The sequence below is a fragment of the Hypanus sabinus genome, unplaced genomic scaffold (genome assembly GCF_030144855.1).
Source record: "Hypanus sabinus isolate sHypSab1 unplaced genomic scaffold, sHypSab1.hap1 scaffold_307, whole genome shotgun sequence".
NCBI classification, from domain to species: Eukaryota; Metazoa; Chordata; class Chondrichthyes; order Myliobatiformes; family Dasyatidae; genus Hypanus; species Hypanus sabinus.
In genome coordinates, this window is record NW_026781221.1 from 275587 (window position 1) to 295533 (window position 19947).

At 42.1% G+C, this 19947-nt stretch overlaps 1 protein-coding gene across 6 annotated transcripts in view; it reads right to left on the reverse strand.

The window, feature by feature from the left end:
• Positions 1-874: 874 nt before the first annotated feature.
• LOC132388375 (zinc finger protein 850-like) overlaps positions 875-19947 on the reverse strand; it is a 56934-nt gene continuing 37861 nt past the window's right edge. For 3 of the 6 annotated variants that reach the window (XM_059960717.1, XM_059960715.1, XM_059960716.1), the window contains exon 3: positions 14458-17476. In XM_059960717.1, the coding sequence (XP_059816700.1) occupies positions 14927-17110 (2184 nt within the window). In that variant the 5' untranslated portion in view covers positions 17111-17476 and the 3' untranslated portion in view covers positions 14458-14926. Of the gene's footprint in view, positions 1391-1793; positions 1921-10725; positions 11331-12862; positions 13815-14457; positions 17477-19947 lie in introns of those variants that run through there. The other 3 variants (XM_059960718.1, XR_009510216.1, XR_009510215.1) reach the window with 3 other exon arrangements.

A 19947-nucleotide genomic window follows, 5' to 3' on the forward strand; every position in this document is an offset into this window, starting at 1 on the left:
TCATCCAAGAACACATCACACTACTGGGCTCTCTATAATCCAACCACCCCGCGGAATCTCTACAGAGGGCTCCCTCCCTGTCTCATTCTCCACACCAAATGCCAAGTCTCATTCTCCCAAGTCTTCCACACTCTGTTACAGATTGTTTCTCTCCCGTCTCTTTCTGTCCAGTTCCTTCCCCTCTCCACGCACACTCTCTCTACGCCGTCTCCTGTCCGGTCCCATACTCTCTTCACTTCCAGACCTACCTGTCCCCGAACGTCTCTCTTTGACCAATCTCTCTCGCCCTCTCTCTCCCCTCGTCCCCGTCTCTTTCTTTCGCTGTCTCTTCCCTCGTCTACATTCTCTCCCATGTCTCTCTCCCTCCACCTCTCTCCCACCGTTTCTCTTACTTCGATTCTCTCTCCACCATCTGTCAACGCATCACTTTTATCTCCGTTCCCTCCCCCCCCCCCCGCTGTCTCTGAAATTTTACCAGCTTTCACATAAAAACTAAAATTATAATGAACATGCGATTGTACTGGAGTGAATGCAGAGGATGCAGTTTGCTCGGATGGAAATTTATTACAAATCAGGAAACGACGTTCCTTTCTTGAAGCAGACTATGAAATGGGAATTTCCATAGAAACCTGTGCAATTATGAATAGCATGCACGAGTTCTGTAGTGCTAACACATCTCATTAACAGATTTATATAATATCAAGAACATGTAAGGGTTACTGTAAGTTCCTGTAGATTATTTGACTTTCCTTTTCATTTCATCGTCTGCAAAAGTCTAAGGAAACGAATGGAATTAATTTCTACTGTTCAGGTGTTGAATATGTTGGGTGGGGATATGATGCTGTAGAATTAAAAACAAATACAAAAGCGGGAATGTTTAAAAGCGGCCGAAGAATCTATTCCTGTGCGGTGTCTCTCTCGGGCTCTAAGCCTGTTTTATTATCGCCGCTTCTACGTTCTCATAAAACGGCAGGTTCTGTTGTGTGAAGATAGAAAATACTAATACCTTGTCTTGCTGGAATTAGATATTGTGTTTATTAATTAGTTGAATTATTGACGACAACGGATATTTCGCTGCGCTGATGAACTGCTCTCTGAACTTGGACTGAATTGAACGTGTTTGTGCAGCAACTTTATATCATCAGCATGTATCCGGTGTGTTGAAATATGTACTCCGAGTCATTGTAATTATTTTGATCTAGCCCGGCAATGGGATGGTAAAGAAATTCGGCAACATATACTGACCAGAGGATGATGTAGCTTCCGGAGATGGTGAGAAGTAAAATCACAGACCTCCTCCTGCTCTCCATCTCCAGGTCACTGCGGCTCTCCGTCTTGCTTAGACCCTTCAACGTCTTACGGACGCGACTATTCACTATAATGTGTCTGACTGTCAGAGCGTTAAACAGCAGTATTAAAACAAATGGCAGTAACGGCGTGATAACGACGAAATACGATCGATATCCTACCCACCCAGCTTCAGTATAGGAGCTCGGTTTTGGAAAACACTCCCAGGGTTTATTGTCAATCACTTTCGCAGGCTTGCTAACAAAGAAGTAAGGCACATTTTTACAAAAGAGCAGAACACCACTAGTTGTCAGAACCACAGCCGCAGTTTTCCCGGTGCAACATTTTGCTTTTAGCTTCTGGCAACAAAAAGCGACAAACCAATCAAACGTGAAAGTGACAATGAACCAGCCAGACATTTATGTGGCTGTCTCTTTCAGGAGGAAGATCATACTGCATATTGGAGTGACGTCCAGGAATGTCCCGGGAAAGTAGTAATAACTGACCCGCCACAGAATGATCTCAAAGACGATAGATGCAGATCCGCCGTAGCCATGGCCACCAAGTATCGAGTGGTACAGATGGAGAGACCACACTTCTCGCGGGACAAGATCACAATCGCCACTAAACTCACTGGGAGAAAAAAAAGAAAGAATGCGTGAATTTATTTCTCGCCACTAGCTGTGTCTGAAGGCAGGGATTAACTGGAAATTCAGAACAGTCGAACTTTAAGTATATGGTAGTTCATTTCTGGAAGTTTAAACAGTTTAAATTGGGCGTGGCAGACACCACAAACGAGTTCATGCTTGGTGAAAGGGTATTGTACTCGGTACTGGAAGAGGAGTAACGTTTGGGAAGGAACATTTTCAATTGATCGTCGAGGGCATTTGGAGAATTCAACTTAAATCTTCCAGCATTGGTTTGTTTGTTTTTTTTTCCCCCCATGTGTAGTCTGGGCACTTTAGCAACTTTCTTAGCGATGCTGACTGCCGCGTTCCCGTTACCAATCTTCTGGCACTATCCCCATACGGCGAAGCCCTGCTCCCTCCGGCTCTGCCCATTCATAGAACGGAAAGTTGAAGGCAAATTAATTGCCCCGGTTCGCATGTCTTTGTCTCCGCCTCGACTCCCGGCTTGTCCCGCGCCCACAGGAGACCCGTTTGCCTCGCTTATTTTAAATTCTGCAACTACTGGTGATCGGGGTTCTTTCACGGAATGTTTTCGTATCCGATCAGAAATTTCTAATTTTCACTTTTAATCGTTTTTTCTGACCCGCTGAATGTTTCAGGAATCTTGTGCGCCCTTGCTTATTCCACCCAACGTCCAAAGAAAAGATAATGTAGGTACTTGTAAACATCTGATTTTTTAGCGTTTGCTGCAAATTACTGCAGCATTATTCCAAATGCTTCGACGTTCATGGACCCACAGCGGCCTTTTGCATGAGCCTTACCCCGTCTGGCTCTAACGGGCACTGATGGGTTTCCTCCTAACCCATGGACGTACGTAGCAAGCTATCTAGCCTTCTGGTTGAGAGCACTACCTGAGAGAATTCCAGATCTAAACGAGATAGTTATTTCGATTCACTATAAAGAAGACTTTGGAGAGCATCACTGGGCCGAAAGGGCTGTTAATGTCAAAAACGTTCTAATATTCTCTTCAATATCACTGACGAGTCGATTCCCGTCATGATTCCTCTTCAGATTTGCAGCAATATCTTAAAATCTGAATGTAAAGCCTGTCGCGTTATTGGTGCAACTCCAAGTAGCCCGTAAAGGTGACGAGTGCGCTGGATTATTGGCGTTTACTTCGACAAGTGACCAGGCATTGATAAATCACAAATGCCTGCCATGAGTCCATCTCCCCGATCTTCTACTCTTCATCACTTTCACCTGCCGGGATATTTTCAGCCAACTCGGTTTTGACACGGCAAACACGTGGAAATCTGCAGCTGCGGAAAATTCAAGCAAGACACTCAAAATTCTGGTGGAGCGCAGAGGGCCAGGCAGCATCTATCGGAAGAAGCACTGCCGACGTTTCGGGCCGAGACCCTTCGTCAGTTATAGATGCTGCCCGCTGCGTTCCACCGGCATTTTGTGTGTGTTGCTCCGTTTTATCACAATGTCGGCTCCTCTCTCACTGATGCAACCCCATCAGAACACTGTTGGTAACTGAATGAATCCAAATACCGCTCACACAGAAAAGCAGTTGTTAGTTTGCCTCTGTTCGTACCAGGAAACCAATAATGGCAATGATCAAATAATATATCTTTCCCACAAGGTCCAATGCTTCAAATATTCTGTGTGAGATCCAGCCTGTCTTCCGGCTACCTATAATCCAGACGAAGGAACTCTGATCTGATAAATCTCGATGGTCATTCATTTATACTTGACCCACCATGCTGAATATCCAATACTGCACAAGGCTGACGTGTCTTCCAACATCTGGGGTAAGAAATAATCATGATGTTACTGAAATATAATCCCAGCTGTGATGAGGAAGATTGACAAGAAGTTGCAAAATCTCAAATAAGAAGAAATGACGATTTGAGAATTCAGTGAATGCTGTTACTCAATACTCTTAGGCTCACCTCTCGGTTTCAGAATTATTATTCATGGTCCTGTCAATTCCGAGATTCCATAGACTTTGTTATGATAGACCAATGAGCTAACGCCATTCAGCTGCTTTGTTTCATTCTGGGAATGTTCTCTGTTATAGAGCTTGCAACAGAAATCCCTGGCAATCCCTGGCAAGTCATTCCAGGCACTTACAACCCTCTGTGTAAAAGAAAATACCCCTCATGTCTCCCATAAACTGCTCCCCCTTAGCTTAATTGTGTAGGTAGGCCCTCTGGTGCTTACTATCTGTGCCGTGGGAAACAGGTACTGGATAGAGCCTTATCTATACCTCTCATAATCATGTAGATCTCCAATAAAGAGCCCTCTCATCCTTCTATTCTCCAAAGAAAAAAGTCCCAGCTCTGCTAACAATGCCTCAAAACACTTGTTTTCCCATCCAGACAATTTCCCTGTAAATCTCCTCTGCACCGTCTCCATAACTTCCACATCCTTCCTATAATGAGTTGACCAGAATGGAATACAATACCCTAAGTGTAGTCTCACCAAAGTTTAGTAGATTTGCAACATGACCTCTCTACTCTTGAACTCAATCCCCGTATTAAAGAAGCCTAGCATCCCCTAGGCCTTCTTAACTGTTATATTAATCTGTGCAGCGACCGTGAGGGACGTATGGATTTGAACCCCAATGTCCCTCTGTTCATCCACACACTTAAGTAACTGACCATTAACCCTGTACTCAGCCTTCTGGTTTATCCTTCTAAAATGGATCACCGCACAGTTAATCAGATTGAACTCCATCTGCCACTATTCTGGCCAACGCTGCAATCTGTACATACCCTCTTGTAACCTTCGACAACCTACAGCTCCATCCACAACTCCTCCAATCATCGTCTCATCCGCAAACTTACAGATCCATCCTCCTGCGTCTTCATCCAGGTCATTTATAAATATCATAAACAGCAGGGGTCCCAGGACTGATCCTTGCAGCACTCCACTAGTCACCGATCTCCATGCAGAATACTTTCCTTCCACAACTAACGCCTGCTTTCCTCCAGTAACCATTTTTTTATCCAAACAGCAAGGATTCACTGATCCCATGCCTCATGACTTTCTGGATGAGTCTCTCGTGGGGGACCTTGTCAAATGCCTTGTTAGAATCGATGTAGACATCTACCGTCCTACCCTCATCAATTTATTTTTTTATCTCTTCAAAAAACTCAATTGGGCTCATGAAGCACTATGTTCCCTTCAGAAAGCCATGTTGACTATCCTTGAGTAGACTGTACTTCTCCAAATGCTCGTAGATCGTATCCTTAAGAATCCTTTCCAATGGTTTGCAGACCACCGACGTAAGACTCACCGGGCTATAGAAGGTCTCACCAGGTTTCTCTGTTACCTTTTTAACAAGGAAACTACATTAGCCGTTTTCCAATCCTCCGGCACCTCCCCTGCAGCCAAAGAGGAATCAAAGATCATAGCTGCTGCTCCAGCGATCTCTTCTCTCACTTGGCACAGCAACCAGGGGTATATCTCGTCCAGACCTGGGGATTTGTGGTTTTTAAGAAAATCCAACACCTTCTTCCTTAATCTCCACATTCTCCAGCACACAGGCCTATTCTATTTCGACCTCACCCTGATCAAGATCCTTTTCACTTATGAACACTGAAGCAAAGTATCCATTTATTACCGTCCCAACCGCCTGCGCTTCCTGGTACATGTTGACCTCCTTATCCTTTTGCGGCCCCATCTTCATTCTTGTCATCGTTGCTCTTCACATACGCATAGAACACCTTGGGGTTTTCCTTAATCCGAGATGCCAAGGCCTTCTTATGCCGCCTTCAAGCTCTCCTAAATCCTTTCTTAAGCTCCTTCCTCGCTAACCTATATTTCTCATGAGCCTCTCCTGCTTCCTGCTTCTTATATCTAACATATGCTTTCTTCTTTCGCTTGACGAGTTGCCTCATGTGTTTTCTCAGCCACGGTTCCGTTTTCCTACCACCTTTTCCTTGCCTCAGTGCGACAAACCTATCCTGAACCCAGCGCAGGTGTTCCCTAAACCTCCTTCACGTTACTTATGTGCTTTCACCTTTGAACATCTGTTTCCAATTTACTCCTGCTAGTTCCTGCCTCATCCCTTCAGTTAGCCATTCCCCAGTTAAACACTTTCCCATTGCCTGTTTATCCTTTTCCGTAGCAATACTGAAGCTAAGGGAGTTGAGGTCACTCTCAACAAAATGCTCTGCCACCTGATCAGGTTCATTACCTAGAACTAGATCCAGTATGGCTTCTCCTCTCATCGGCCGGTCCACATACTGTATCAGGAATCCTTCTTGAACACACCTGACAAATTCAGCCCCTTGCAGTCAGGTGGTGTCAGTCAATATGAGGGAAGGTGAAATCACCAATAACTACAACCCTGTATTTCCTGCACCATTCTAAAATCTGTCTTCTTATCTCCTCCTCGGTGTCCCGAGGGCTCTTTGGGGGCATATAGACTACTCCCAGCACACGTGATTGTTCTCTTCCTTTTTCTGACTTCCACCCACACCGACTCAATGGATACGCCCTCTGCAGCATCCTCCCTTTTCTATAGACGTGAAACTTTCCCTGACCAGTACTGCTACTCCCCCCCCCACCTTTCTACCTCCCATCCTATTCCTTTTAAAACACCTCAACCTCGGTACCTCCATCAGCCAATGCTGTCCTTCCTCCAGCCAGGTTTCAGTAACGGCCAGTGTCATAACTCCACATACTGATCCATGCTCGAAGTTCATGCATTTTATTCCTAATACTCTTAGCATTGAAATAGAAACATTTCAACCCCTCTGTGGCGACATTTATGTTTTATCTCCTGCCTGTCCTTCCTCACCAACTTAGAACACATAGCATCATGCCCTTGTCCTTGTATCCTAATCTCTGCACTCACATTCTGATTCCCACCCCCTGCCAAACAAGTTTAAACCCTCTCCAACAGCTCTAACAAACCTGGCAGCCAGGATATTGGTCCCTTTCCAGTTCATGTGCAGCCAGTCCACTGTGTACGGGTCAGACCTTTCCCGGAAGAGATCCCAATGTTCCAGAAATCTGAACCCATTTCCCCTGCACCAACTCTTCAGCCAACCATTCAACTGCCATGACTTCCAGTTCCTACCCTCTCTGCCAGCAATCCTGAGGTTACCACCCTTGCTTTTTAACTTTTATATTAACTCTCTATATTCCTTCTTCAGGACCTCATCCCTACTCCTATCTATGTCATTGGTCCCCACTCGGACCACAGCTGACTGCTCACCCTCTTTCCCGAGAATACCGAGAACTCGATCCAAGAAATCACGGACCCTAGCACCAGGGAGGCAACACACCATCCAGGATTCTCGATCTTTCCCACAGAACCTTTTATCAGTCCCCCTAACTATCGAATCCCCAATCACTACTGCACTCCTCTTTTCCCTCCTTCCTTTCTCAGCAAATGGGCCAGTCACTGCCAGAGACACGACCAGTACAACTTGTCCCTGGTAGGTCATCTCCATGAACAATATCCAAAACAGTAAATTTATTGTTGATGGGAACGGCCACTGGGGTGCTCTGCTCTCTCTGTCTATTCCCCCTCCCTCTCCGGACAGTCACCCAGTTAGTTACCTGTCTCCTGATTTTTAAGGGAAACTGTCTCCTTGAAACTTCTACCTATTACTGCCTCTGCCTCCCGAATGATCCGAAGTTCATCCAGCTCCAGTTTCCTAACTCGGTTTGACAAGAGCTGAAACTGGATGCTTCCCATGCTGGTATAGTCATCAGAGGCAACTGTGTTGTCCCTGACTCCTACATCCTACAATCGGAGCACTGGACTGCCCTACCTACTACCTCCATCACCAAGTCCTAAGTTAATTAAATTAATTAAAGAACCTTACCCGGCCTTACCCACTGGGAGCAAGTTCGTCCTCCGCCTCTGCTCGCCAAAACCTCTCGAATCAAAGCCTCAAAGCTCCACTGCTGCTCTGGCCCCACTCATTCACTGGCCACTCTACTTGATCTACCCCTCTTTTTATTTGTTTGTTGAGCTATTCAATTTACGATTACCCAATCAGACTGCTTGGTCACCTGCCCTCGATTGCCCAGTCAGCTGCTTTCTGCTGAGTCTGAACTATTCAAATCTTTTCATTATTATTGTTCAAAATAACAAGAGTACATCGAAGTAAATAACACTTACGATGTGTAAAGGAAAAAAAAAAACATTGTTTTAAAGATTGAAAAATATGGTGACACAAAAAAAAGAAAAGAAAAGAAAAACACTAAAGCAAAGAAAAGTGAGGAAAAAACATATTAAGCGTTCAACTCCGGAGTCATGCGCCATGCAAAAAGCTTCTGAAGATAACCAGCAAACCGCCAGCAAGAAAAAAAATACAATTAGATCATGGAGAAAATTATCAATTAACTTCAATGGTAATAATGAGCAAATGAAACCCTTCTTTTATCAAAATCAAACACAGGTTCAAAGGCTCGACTTCTAATTTTCTCCAAACTAAGACGTAGCATCGCTTGAGAGAACCATTGTAACAGAGTAAGAGCCGACATACCTTTCCACTTCAACAGAATGGCTCTCCTAACTATCATTGTAACAAAGGCAATAACATGTTTGTCAGACAAAGAAATAGCTTGGATATTTTAAAGAATTATTCCAAAAAGTACAGTTAATTTGTTAGGTTGTAAATTAATTTTAAGCGTTTTAGAAATTGTAGAAAAAAACTGACTTCCAGAACCGTTTCAGTGTAGAACAAGACCAAAACATCTGTGTCAGTGTAGCTGGCTCACTTTTACATCTATCACAATAACTGTCAAAATTAGGAAATATTTTAGACAATCTCTCCTTCGTCAAATAGTAATGAGTACAACTTTAAACTGAATCACTGCATGACTAGCACAAATCAAAGAAGAGTTAACCAACTTCAGAATCCGTGTCCAGTCCTCCATCATTAAAGACAAATTAAGTTCCAATCTTGTTTAATCTTAAATAAAGGACACTTATCCCATTGTAATAGTAAATTATGAATTCTTCCAATGGAACCCTTCATCAGTGGGTTCATACTCGTAATAGTACCTAACAAGCCTGCATTCAATATGTAAGGAAAATTAGTTAAATGTTTTTGTAAGAACTGTCTAACTTTAAGGTATTGTAAAAATTATGAGTAAGAATGAGAATATTTATCAACTAATTGTTCAAAAGACATCAGTCTATCTTCTTTAAATAGATTCAAAAAAGAATTAATGCCTTTATTTTGCCAAAGTAAAAAAATTGGATCACTCAAAGAATGCTTAAAAAAATTCAATAAATTAAACTAGAAAGTTTAAATTTTTTAAGATTAAATAATTACGGAATTGGAGCCAAATTTGTAAAGAATATTTAATCAAAGGGCATAAATTTAAATTAGCAACTTTAGCTAATTGTATAGGTAAAGCAGCTCCCAATAAAGAGGTTAAATAAAACTGTTTCACAACTTTCAATTCCAAATCTACCCAAACTGGCGATTTGTTCTTGTCAACCCCGTGTAACTAAAAGGACATATATTGCACATTAACAGCCCAGGAATACATTCTTAAGTTAGGCGAAGTAAGACCTCCATCCTTTTCAATTTTTGTAAGTGACGTTTACTAATTCTTGGTCTTTTATCATTCCAAATAAAAGATGAGATAATAGAATCAATCAGATCAAAAAAAAAAAAACAGGGATATTCTGAAATAAATATAACAATTTTGGTAAAATCATCATTTTGACTATATGGATGTGACCAACAAGTGAAGATGTACGTGGGTTCCATCCACTAAATAAATACTTCATAGAATCTACTCAGGGAACAAAATTAGCTTTGTAAAGATCCTTTTTTTTAAACAGATTATAACGCATAAATATCTAAAAGAATCCATAATGTTGAAAGGAGTATTACATATATGGAAACAGATTAATTTAAAGGAAACAGTTCATTTTTATTAAAATTTATTTTATATCCTGAAAAATCTCCAAATTCATTAAATAATTTTAGCAAGGCAGGGAGATTCTTTGGGATTAGATATATAAACCAGAAAATCGTCAGCTTAGAGAAATCTCATTCACAAGAATCCCAAAAATATCTTTAGCTTCAGGAAGAGTGATACCAAGGGATTCTAGTTTTAAGTTAAATAACAAAGGACTTAATAGACAACCTTGTCTTGTCCTCCGTGAAAGCTGAAAAAAGAGATCTACAATTATTAGTAATAGCAGAGGCAATAGGAGTTTTATATATCATTCTAATCCAATTTTTTTACATTAACACCAAAACCAAATTTCTCCAAAAATTAAACAAATACTTCCATGCAAATTGATCAAATGCTTTTTCAGCATCGAGAGACGACACGTTGTGGGGTTTTAAAAGAAGACGGGTATATAATGTTAAATAATCTCCGAACATTTGAAAAGGAATAATGGCCGTTTCTAAAGCCTGTTTGATCTATAAAAATAACTTTACCCAAAAATTTTCCAACCACTTGGCCATTATCTTTGACAGGATCTTAGCATCATCATTCAGTAATGAAATAGGTCTATATGAGGCACGATCAGAATGACTTTTATCCTTTTTAAGAATTAAAGCATTAGAAGCGTCATAAAAAGTAAAGTTTAAATTGCCTTTCACAAAAGAGTCCTTAAGCATTTCCTACATATACCAAGAGAGAAATTTTCCATTTTTTTTATATAATTCTACAGGGTAGCCATCAAGACCAGGGGCCTTACCAGATGCCATTGAAAAATTAGCTTTATGAATGTTGGCTTCAGTAATTTGGGCATCAAGAGTTTTTTGATCCTTAACTGAAATTCGAGGAAAAACAATCTTCCATAAGAAAAAAAAATCATTTTAGAAGAATCGACTGGAAATTTAGATTTATAAAGATCATTATAAAAACCTTGAAAAATCTTATCAATGTCTTCATATTCCCAAGCCAGGGTACCATCTTTCCTACAGATTTTCAAAATTTGCCGTTTTACTCAGGCCGTTTTTTATTGAGATACAAGCAGTTTGTTGTTTTTATCTCAAAACATACAAAATTGATGTTTTAGCTGAAGCTAATAGCCTTCAATAGGATGAGTTAATAATAAATTATATTGTGATTGAAGTTCCATCCTTTGTTAAAATCAGTCAATATTAGGGGAAATAGCATAAATATTATCCAAGTCTTTAACTTGTTTTGAAATCTTATTAATTCTACTTTATCCTGGTTTTTCAGGTTAGCAGATTAAGAAATGATCTGACCACCTTAAAATGCTTTAAATATATCCCATATGATTAATTTAGATGTACCCCATATAACATTAAAAAGAAAAAAAATATTTTACCTGGTTTTCAATGAAGCTAACAAAGTCTGAATTCTGCAATGATGTCTGAGACAGGCGCCAAGGTGGGTGGGCAAGGATTGCATCATCAAATTCGAAAGACAAACTGAAAGCTGCATGAGCAGATAGAGCGATAGTGTCATATCCACAATTCTTAACACTAGGCAAGAAGCAAAGGTCAACTATAATATAATCGATCCTTGAATAATTTTCTATAAACATGCGACAAAAAAAAATCTCTATCATCGGGGTGTAAGTATCTGCATAATTCAATCAATCCAAAAATCAGTCAAAAAGGAATTAATAAGTAATGCAGAGTGATTTGGAAATTACTGGTTGGTTGAGCTCATGTCAATCAAAGGATTTAAACAACAGTTAAAATCCCTGCCCATTATCTACATATATTCATTTAAATGAGACTGTAAAGTAAATACATTTTTTTTAAAAAAACATCTAAGTTAGGACCGGACAAATTGACCAAAACAGCTTTTCTGTTACAAATTACCCTACTAACAATTAAAAATCTAGTAAAGAATCTGACAATATCCTCTTGAATGAACAAAATACTGGATTTAATAAAAATAGACACTCCTTTAGTTTTACTTTGAGAAGTGAAGTGAAATTGCAAACTCTTCCACGATCCAAAAAACCTATTTTGATCTCCCGCCTTGATATGTGTCTCCTGGGCAAAAATTGTATCAGGTTGAAATTGATTAATGATTTTAAAAGTCTTTTTACATTTGATAGGATGATTCCAACCACGTACATTTTAACTTATTACATTAATCTGTTTAGATTCCATACTATAATTTTATTCTACTTTACACATGTGCCGAGCACAGACCAATACGGGATGATCAAAAATGGTGGCGATGGAGAATACAACCACACAGAAAACACACATGCTCCGGAACCGACCAATGGGAAAAAAAACCTAATTCTAACCCCATCCCACTCCCCCCACAGCCCAGAAAAAGCAGGCATCCTATGATAGGAAACACAGCCAAGACTGCTCTGTCTGTCCAAAAGATTAAAAAAGTTTCTCTATCCCTCCCCCGTTAAAAAATGGAACCCACTGACCTTGTAAGAGGAACGACAAAGTCTCAACAAAGGAAAATGTTTACATTCCAGCATCTACAAACTATCCCGTGTTTATATTTAATCTTTTTTTAAACAAAGAGGAAACCAAAAAATTGTTATCTCTTAGAAAGTGAAAAACAGCTCCATCTTAACATTAACATTAAATCCCCTAAAAAAGCTTTAAATTCAGTTATAAGATGCAATAATATTCATTATATAACAAAATACTAATATATTGAAAAGAATTTTAAAAATAAGCAGTTATTAAAATGTGAAACATATTACCTAGAGAAACCAAGCATAGTGTTTAATAACAGAATAAGAGATCAACACAATCTTTAAAACTAAATATTATACAAATAATTGAAACCTCCACTAAGTATATATAAGAAAAGGAAATATCCCCATTAGTAGGAAAAACTACCAGTTAGTTAATTAAAAAAAAACACAAAAAGTATCAAACCAGATATTAGGTTAAAAGAGTAAGTCCTTTTATGTGCTTTTTCTTCGTCGAATGTCCAAATAACCATTTAAACAGTCATACTTGAACCATAAATCTTCTTACCGAAAAAAACAATGATCTGCAGTAATAAACAAGTCCCCTAATCTTCTTTTAATAATCTCTCAATGAAGTGTCCAAGTAGCCTTCATAAATCTTCTTTCCGAAATGCTATTATGCAGATAATGTGCCAGACAGTTCAATCGGCAGTCGAAGCAGGTATAGTTTAAACAAATGCCAGTGCAACTTTAGGATCACAAAATGTACGAGGAGGAGAATTAGGAGGAAGAACTTTAATCCTCATTGGGTTACGCAAGGAAGGAAACAATTTCTTATCATATCCCTGTTTCATTACCAGAGTAAATTTTAATCTTTGTTCCATTACCTCCTTAGAAAAATCTTCATAAAAACCGAGCTCAGATGTCTCAAATCTAAAAACTCTCTTTTCTTGCCTGTCACATTATTTGACCTTCAATCTTAAAATATTGAGAACAAACCAGAACAGCCCTTGGTTTATTTGGATCTTGAGATCTCGAAGTGTTCTGTGTGTTTTTTCTGTAGTTGGCGGCTGTGATAATATAGAAGGAAATAAGGTATGAAAAAGCTTACCAATGTAAGCAGTTAAATCTCCATTTTCAACTCCTTCTTGCAGCCCAACAATTTGTATATTCCTTCGGTGAGACCTAGTTTCCAGGTCTATAATCTTATTTCGATATCTTTCCAAACGAGTTTTACTTTATTTTACTTCCAAGCAATTTTTGCTTAATTATCTTCAATTCCTCTTTGTGTGTAGTGACTTGTGCTTCCAGATCCTTAAGTTTTCCCAGAAATGACATCATTTCATTACCATTCTTTTCAAGTTAGTCTTTAAGTGAACTGTTTCCAAGCCATATCTTCAGCCCACAATGGCATTTCATCAGATCCTTCCTGTTGCATCTTTCCTTTCCCGTTGCCTTTATCACTAGGTTCAGACAAGTACTTCCCACTCCTCAAAGACACATTGTTCCCCTTCAAGAATCTGCAAATGAAGATATTAAATTCGGTTTAAACTAGGCGGAAAGGGACAAAATTAGGAGCAGCTCAGAAACTGATGTTACTCCATTCACAGACAAGCGCAGCCTCCAGGAGCTATTCAAATCTTGATTGACTTGATTGCACAATCCATCTGCCAAAACGACTTGAGCCAAAGCTTCAAAGCTCCAGTTCTTCACTGGCCACGCTCCACCCCAGTCATATTAATATGCAGTAGAAGAAACTCCTCCCATGCCCAGAACTGGATGCGGTGAGCAGCAGCAATAATTGTAGAGTTCAGCACTGATAGTCACTCTCAAAATAGCTTTAGCAACAGTGATAGACAAATATCCAGCATGCAGCTTATTGAAACTTTCTCCCCTGTGTGAACCCGGTAGTGTGTCACAAGTGTAAAATGCTGTGAGATTTCATTGCTAATGTAATGGTCTCTCTGTTATGTTTCACTGCAGAGCTAATGGTTTCTCTGCAGCAGCGATGTTTAGCTTATGACTAGAAATAACAGGGTTTTGGAGTGCCTAGCTATCCAATGAGAAAGATATTGTTCTTTCCTGTGAGTCTGGAAGGTAGATTTTCACGGTCTTTTGCCAGGGAGAGATGAGAAGACACGAATGGAGAGAACGGGCAATTTTACTTTTATTGTTTCCTTTACTAATCCTATACTCAAAGTAAGAATTCAATAGCTCAATTGTTTAATCGCATATTGTGTAGCACTTGTTATTTTTGGGGTACTGATTTGTAACAGGGGACACATCATGCAGCATTCACACAAACAAGATTTCTTAGGTTTGGCCAAGCTCAGGGGCTATCACCCCCTATATTAAGTTGCTAGCTGAAGCAAGAGTTACATAAGGTTAAATGACCTGAGTGAATCGCTCCCCACATTCACAGCAGGTGAACGGCCTCTCCCCACTGTGAACTCAATGATACACATTTGGTTGATTTTGCTGACAGAATTACTTCCCAAAGTCTCAGCAGCTGATCAGCCTCTCTCCTGTGTGAACTTGCCTGTGTGTCTGTAGATGAGATGACTGAGTCAATCCCTTCCCACACACTGAGCAGGTAAACGGCCTCTCCCAGTGTGAACTCGCTGATGTACCTTCAGTTGGGATGAACAAGTGAATCCCTTCCCACAGTCTGAGCAGGTGAACGGCCTCCCCCAGTGTGAACTCGCTGATGTACCTTCAGTTTCGATGAGCAAGTGAATCCCTTCCCACAGTCTGAGCAGGTGAACGGCCGCTCGCCAGTGTGAATTGACTGGTGTCTCAGTAGGTGAGATGATTTAATGAATCCCTTCCCACAGACTGAGCAGGTGAATGGCCTCTCCCCACTGTGAACTCGCTGATGTACCTTCAGTTCAGATGACTGAGAGAATCCCTTCCCACACACTGAGCAGGTGAACGGCCTCTCCCCAGTGTGAACTCGCTGATGTACCTTCAGGTCGGATGAGCAAGTGAATCCCTTCCCACAGTCTGAGCAAGTGAACGGCCGCTCGCCAGTGTGAACTGACTGGTGTCTCAGTAGGTGAGATGATTTAACGAATCCCTTCCCACAGTCAGAGCAGGTGAACGGCCTCTCCCCAGTGTGAACTCGCTGATGTACCCTCAGGTCGGATGAGCAAGTGAATCCCTTCCCACAGTCTGAGCAAGTGAACGGCCGCTCGCCAGTGTGAACTGACTGGTGGCTCAGTAGGTGAGATGATTTAGTGAATCCCTTCCCACACACTGAGCAGGTGAACGGCCTCTCCCCAGTGTGAACTCGCTGATGTACTTTCAGTTGAGATGACTGTGTGAATCCCTTCCCACAGTCCGAGCAGGTGAACGGCCTCTCCCCAGTGTGAACTCGCTGATGTACCTTCAGTTGGGATGAAGAAGTGAATCCCTTCCCACAGTCCGAGCAGGTGAACGGCCTCTCTCCAGTGTGAACTCTCTGATGTTCCTTCAATTTAGATGAGCAAGTGAATCCCTTCCCACAGTCTGAGCAGGTGAATGGCCTCTCTCCAGTGTGAACTCGCTGATGTACCTTCAGTTGGGATGACTGAGTGAATCCCTTCCCAGACACTGAGCAGGTGAATGTCCTCTCCTCAGTGTGAACTTGCTGATGTACCTTCAGTTGAGATGAACAAGTGAATCCCCTCCCACGGTCTGAGCAGGTGAACGGCCGCTCGCCAGTATGAACTGACTGGTGTCTCAGTACGTGAGATGATTTAGTGAATCCCTTCCCACAGTCTGAGCAGGTGAATGGCCTCTCCCCAGTGTGAACTCGCCGATGTACCTTCAGTTCAGATGACTGAGTGAACCCCTTCCCACACACTGAGCAGGTGAATGGCCTCTCCCCAGTGTGAACTCGCTGATGTATCTTCAGTTTAGATGAGCAAGTGAATCCCTTCCCACAGTCTGAGCAGGTGAACGGCCTCGCCCCGGTGTGAACAGACCTGTGCAACTGTAGGTGAGATGATTTAATGAATCCCTTCCCACATTCTGAGCAGGTGAACGGCCACTCCCCAGTGTGAACTCTCTGATGTTCCTTCAGTTTAGATGACTGAGTGAATCCCTTTCCACAGTCTGAGCAGGCGAACGGCCACTCACCAGTGTGAACTGACTGGTGGCTAAGTAGGTGAGATGATTTAGTGAATCCCTTCCCACACACTGAGCAGGTGAATGGCCTCTGTCCAGTGTGAACACGCTGATGTATCTTCAGTTGGGACGAAGAAGTGAATCCCTTCCCACAGTCTGAGCAGGTGAATGGCCTCTCCCCAGTGTGAACTCGCTGGTGTTCCTTCAGTTTAGATGAGCAAGTGAATCCCTTCCCACAGTCTGAGCAGGTGAACGGCCGCTCCCCAGTGTGAACAGACCTGTGCAGCTGTAGGTGGGATGGTCGAGTGAATCCCTTCCCACAGTCTGAGCATGTGAATGGCCTCTCTCCAGTATGAGCTCGCTGATGTCCCTTCAATTCAGATGAGCAAGTGAATCCCTTCCCACAGTCTAGGCAGGTGAACGGCCTCTCTCCAGTGTGAACTCTCTGATGTTCCTTTAGTTTAGATGAGCAAGTGAATCCCTTCCCACAGTCTGAGCAGGAGAATGGCCTCTCCCCGGTGTGAACTCGCTGATGTACCTTCAGTTGGGACAATGAAGTGAATCCCTTCCCACAGTCTGAGCAGGTGAACGGCCACTCCCCAGTGTGAACTCTCTGATGTTCCTTCAGGTTAGATGAGCAAGTGAATCCCTTCCCACAGTCTGAGCAGGTGAATGGCCTCTCTCTAGTGTGAACTGACTGGTGTGCCATTCGGTTAGTTGATCGAGTGATTCATTCCCCACAAACTCAGCAAATGACCAGCCTCTGCCCAGTGTGAACTGACTGGTGTGTCCACAAGTGGGATAACTGACTAGATCCCTTCTCACACTTACAACAGGTGAATGGCCTTGTCCGGTGTGAACTTGCTGATGTACCTTCAGTTGAAATGACCGAGTGAATCCGTTCCCACTGTCTGAGCAGATGAATGCATTCCCCCCGTGTAAAATGACCGGCACGCCAGTTGTTCTGATGATCGAGTGAATCCCTTGCTCCTCTTCCTAAATATCTGGACAGAGACAGCAAAACTGGCGTGTTGTGTTCGAGATTCCCGTAGAGAAATTCCTTGTCATATTTAACCTGTAAAAAGATTTACAAAATCGATCAATGGGTGTGGGACAACATTTCAGATGAGATCACTTGAGTTGGCAAGGTGTGAGCTGACATCACACTTTTACAGTAAAGTTCAATCCAAGTTGGAGAGAGAAATCATCTTCTAACTGGGCACAGTGCTGGTATCTGGAATGATCATCAAACTCTCTGATGCTCTTCCAGAATCTATAACATAGGGGCAGTTCTGCCATTTCCAACCTGTGATCTGGCTCAGTTGTCTCTCTCCATTGGTTTTATTCCCTGTTCCCAATGAGCCGCATCGGTGCTCATTGCCTGGTCCCACAGGAACTGAAATACTCTCTACGCACCCACCATTTTCTGTGTAAAAAAACTTACCCCTGACATCCCCTCGGTATCTACTTCAAAGCACCTTAAAACTATGCCCCCTTGTGTTAGCCATTTCAACCCTGGGAAAGAAACCTCTGACTATCCACACGATCAATGCCCCTCATCATCTTATCCACCTAAAAAAAGTCTCTAAACATAAACAAGGAAATTATACATTGCTTTGAGGATTTATTAGAAGTCTACAAAACTATGAGGAAAACGATAGGTTAAATGCCAGCAGCTCTTTCCACTGAGGTTGGGTGGGATGACAACCAGAGTTCATGGGTCAGTGGGGAAGGTGAAAATTTGACAGGAATATGTGGAAAAGCCCTTCACTGAAATGGTCGCGAGAGTGTGGAATGCGATGCCAGCACAAGTGATGAATGTGAGCTCGGTTTCACCATTTAAAAGAGGTTTGGATGGGAGCCTGGATGGTAGGGGTATGGAGGGCAATGGTCCCGGTGCAGGTAGATGTATTAGACAGCTTAAATGTTTTTTTGGCATTGACTATATGGGCCAAATAGCCTGTTTCTGTGCTGAACTTTTCCATGTTTCTGTGATGGAGAAGCAGGGCTAACTTGCTTCAAAGGGAAAACAAGTTGGAGTGACAATGGAACAGCAATGGCTGAAGTTTCTGGCAGCAACTCGGGAGTTGAATGATCGATACTTACGAAAGAAGTGGAAGCATTGGAAAGGCAGGAGGACACAACAATGGCTGAAATGAGAAGCCAACCAGAAGGCAAACAAAAGAGCAAAAACTATTGGGAAGCTTTTAGGAACCAACAGAAGACGACTAAAAAAAATGTCAGATGAGCTCAGGAATTGGAATGATGATTAATGAGTCATCGTTAATGAGTCTTGGCAGCACCCAACAGTCTGAGGCATTTAGAGGAACAAAATATCCGGGGCCTCAATATCTCTTGAGAACCAAGGTTCCCTGCACCAGTTACCTTTCAGCTTTTATTTTGACAGGCACATAAAAACCCCACACCCTTAAAATTTCACTTCTGAAGGCCTCCCACTTACAACTACTCCTTTGCCAGAACACAGGCTGTCCCAAACCACACTTGTCAGATCCTTTCTGATACCATCAAAATTGACCTTTCCCCAGTTTAGATTCTCAACCCATGGTCCAGAACTCTTTTTCCAATATTTACTTTCAATTTCATGGCATTATGATCACTAATCCCTGTTAACAGCCCTGGGTCATTTCCTAACAGCTTATTGCACAATTTACGTCAGGAATTCTACGTCCTGATTAAGGGCACATTTGACAAACTCTGCCCCTTCTAGTCCTTTCACAGTATGGGAATCCCAGTCAATATCTGGGAAGTTAAAATCACCAACTGAATCAACCTTTGTTTCTTGGCATGGTCTGCCATCTCCCTACAAGTTTGTTCCTCTAAATCCCTCAGACTGTTGGGTGTAACCAAGTCCCAGTAATGGCTACAATATCATATTTCCCTGTCCTGAGCTCATCTGGCTTTCCTACGATGCTTCTTGCATTGTGATATACACAGCTCAGCACATTCATCGCACCATGCTCAACCATTTGATTGCTGACTCTGTCTTTTGTCTGAACAACATCTGACTGGTGTCAAGAAAACAACCTCTCAATCATTGTCACAAACCCAAAGGAGCTAATTGTGGATGACAAAAGGAATGGGGACAGGCTAACCCCTATTGGCATCAATGGATCTGGGGTTGAGAGGGTCACCAAGGATCTGACATGGTCTGTATATACTAGCAGTGTTGTGATAAAAATACAACAGTACCTCTTTCACCTCAGACGGTTGAAGTTTGGGATGGGGACCCAAATCCTTAGACCTTTCTACAGGAACACAAATGAGAGCATCCTGACTGGCTGAATGACTGCCTGGTCAACTGCACTTTCCTTAATTGCAAGAACCTACAGAGAGGGGTGCGCATAGCCTAGCACATCTCTAGATGTGAACTTCCCACTATTCAGGACATTTGCAGAGTCAGGTGTGTTAAAAGGGCCCGAAGGATAATGAGGACCCAATTCACCACAACCACAAACTGATCCTGCTGCGACCATCCCGGAAACGGTACCACAATAAAAGGACCAACGGGCTCCGGGAGAACATCTT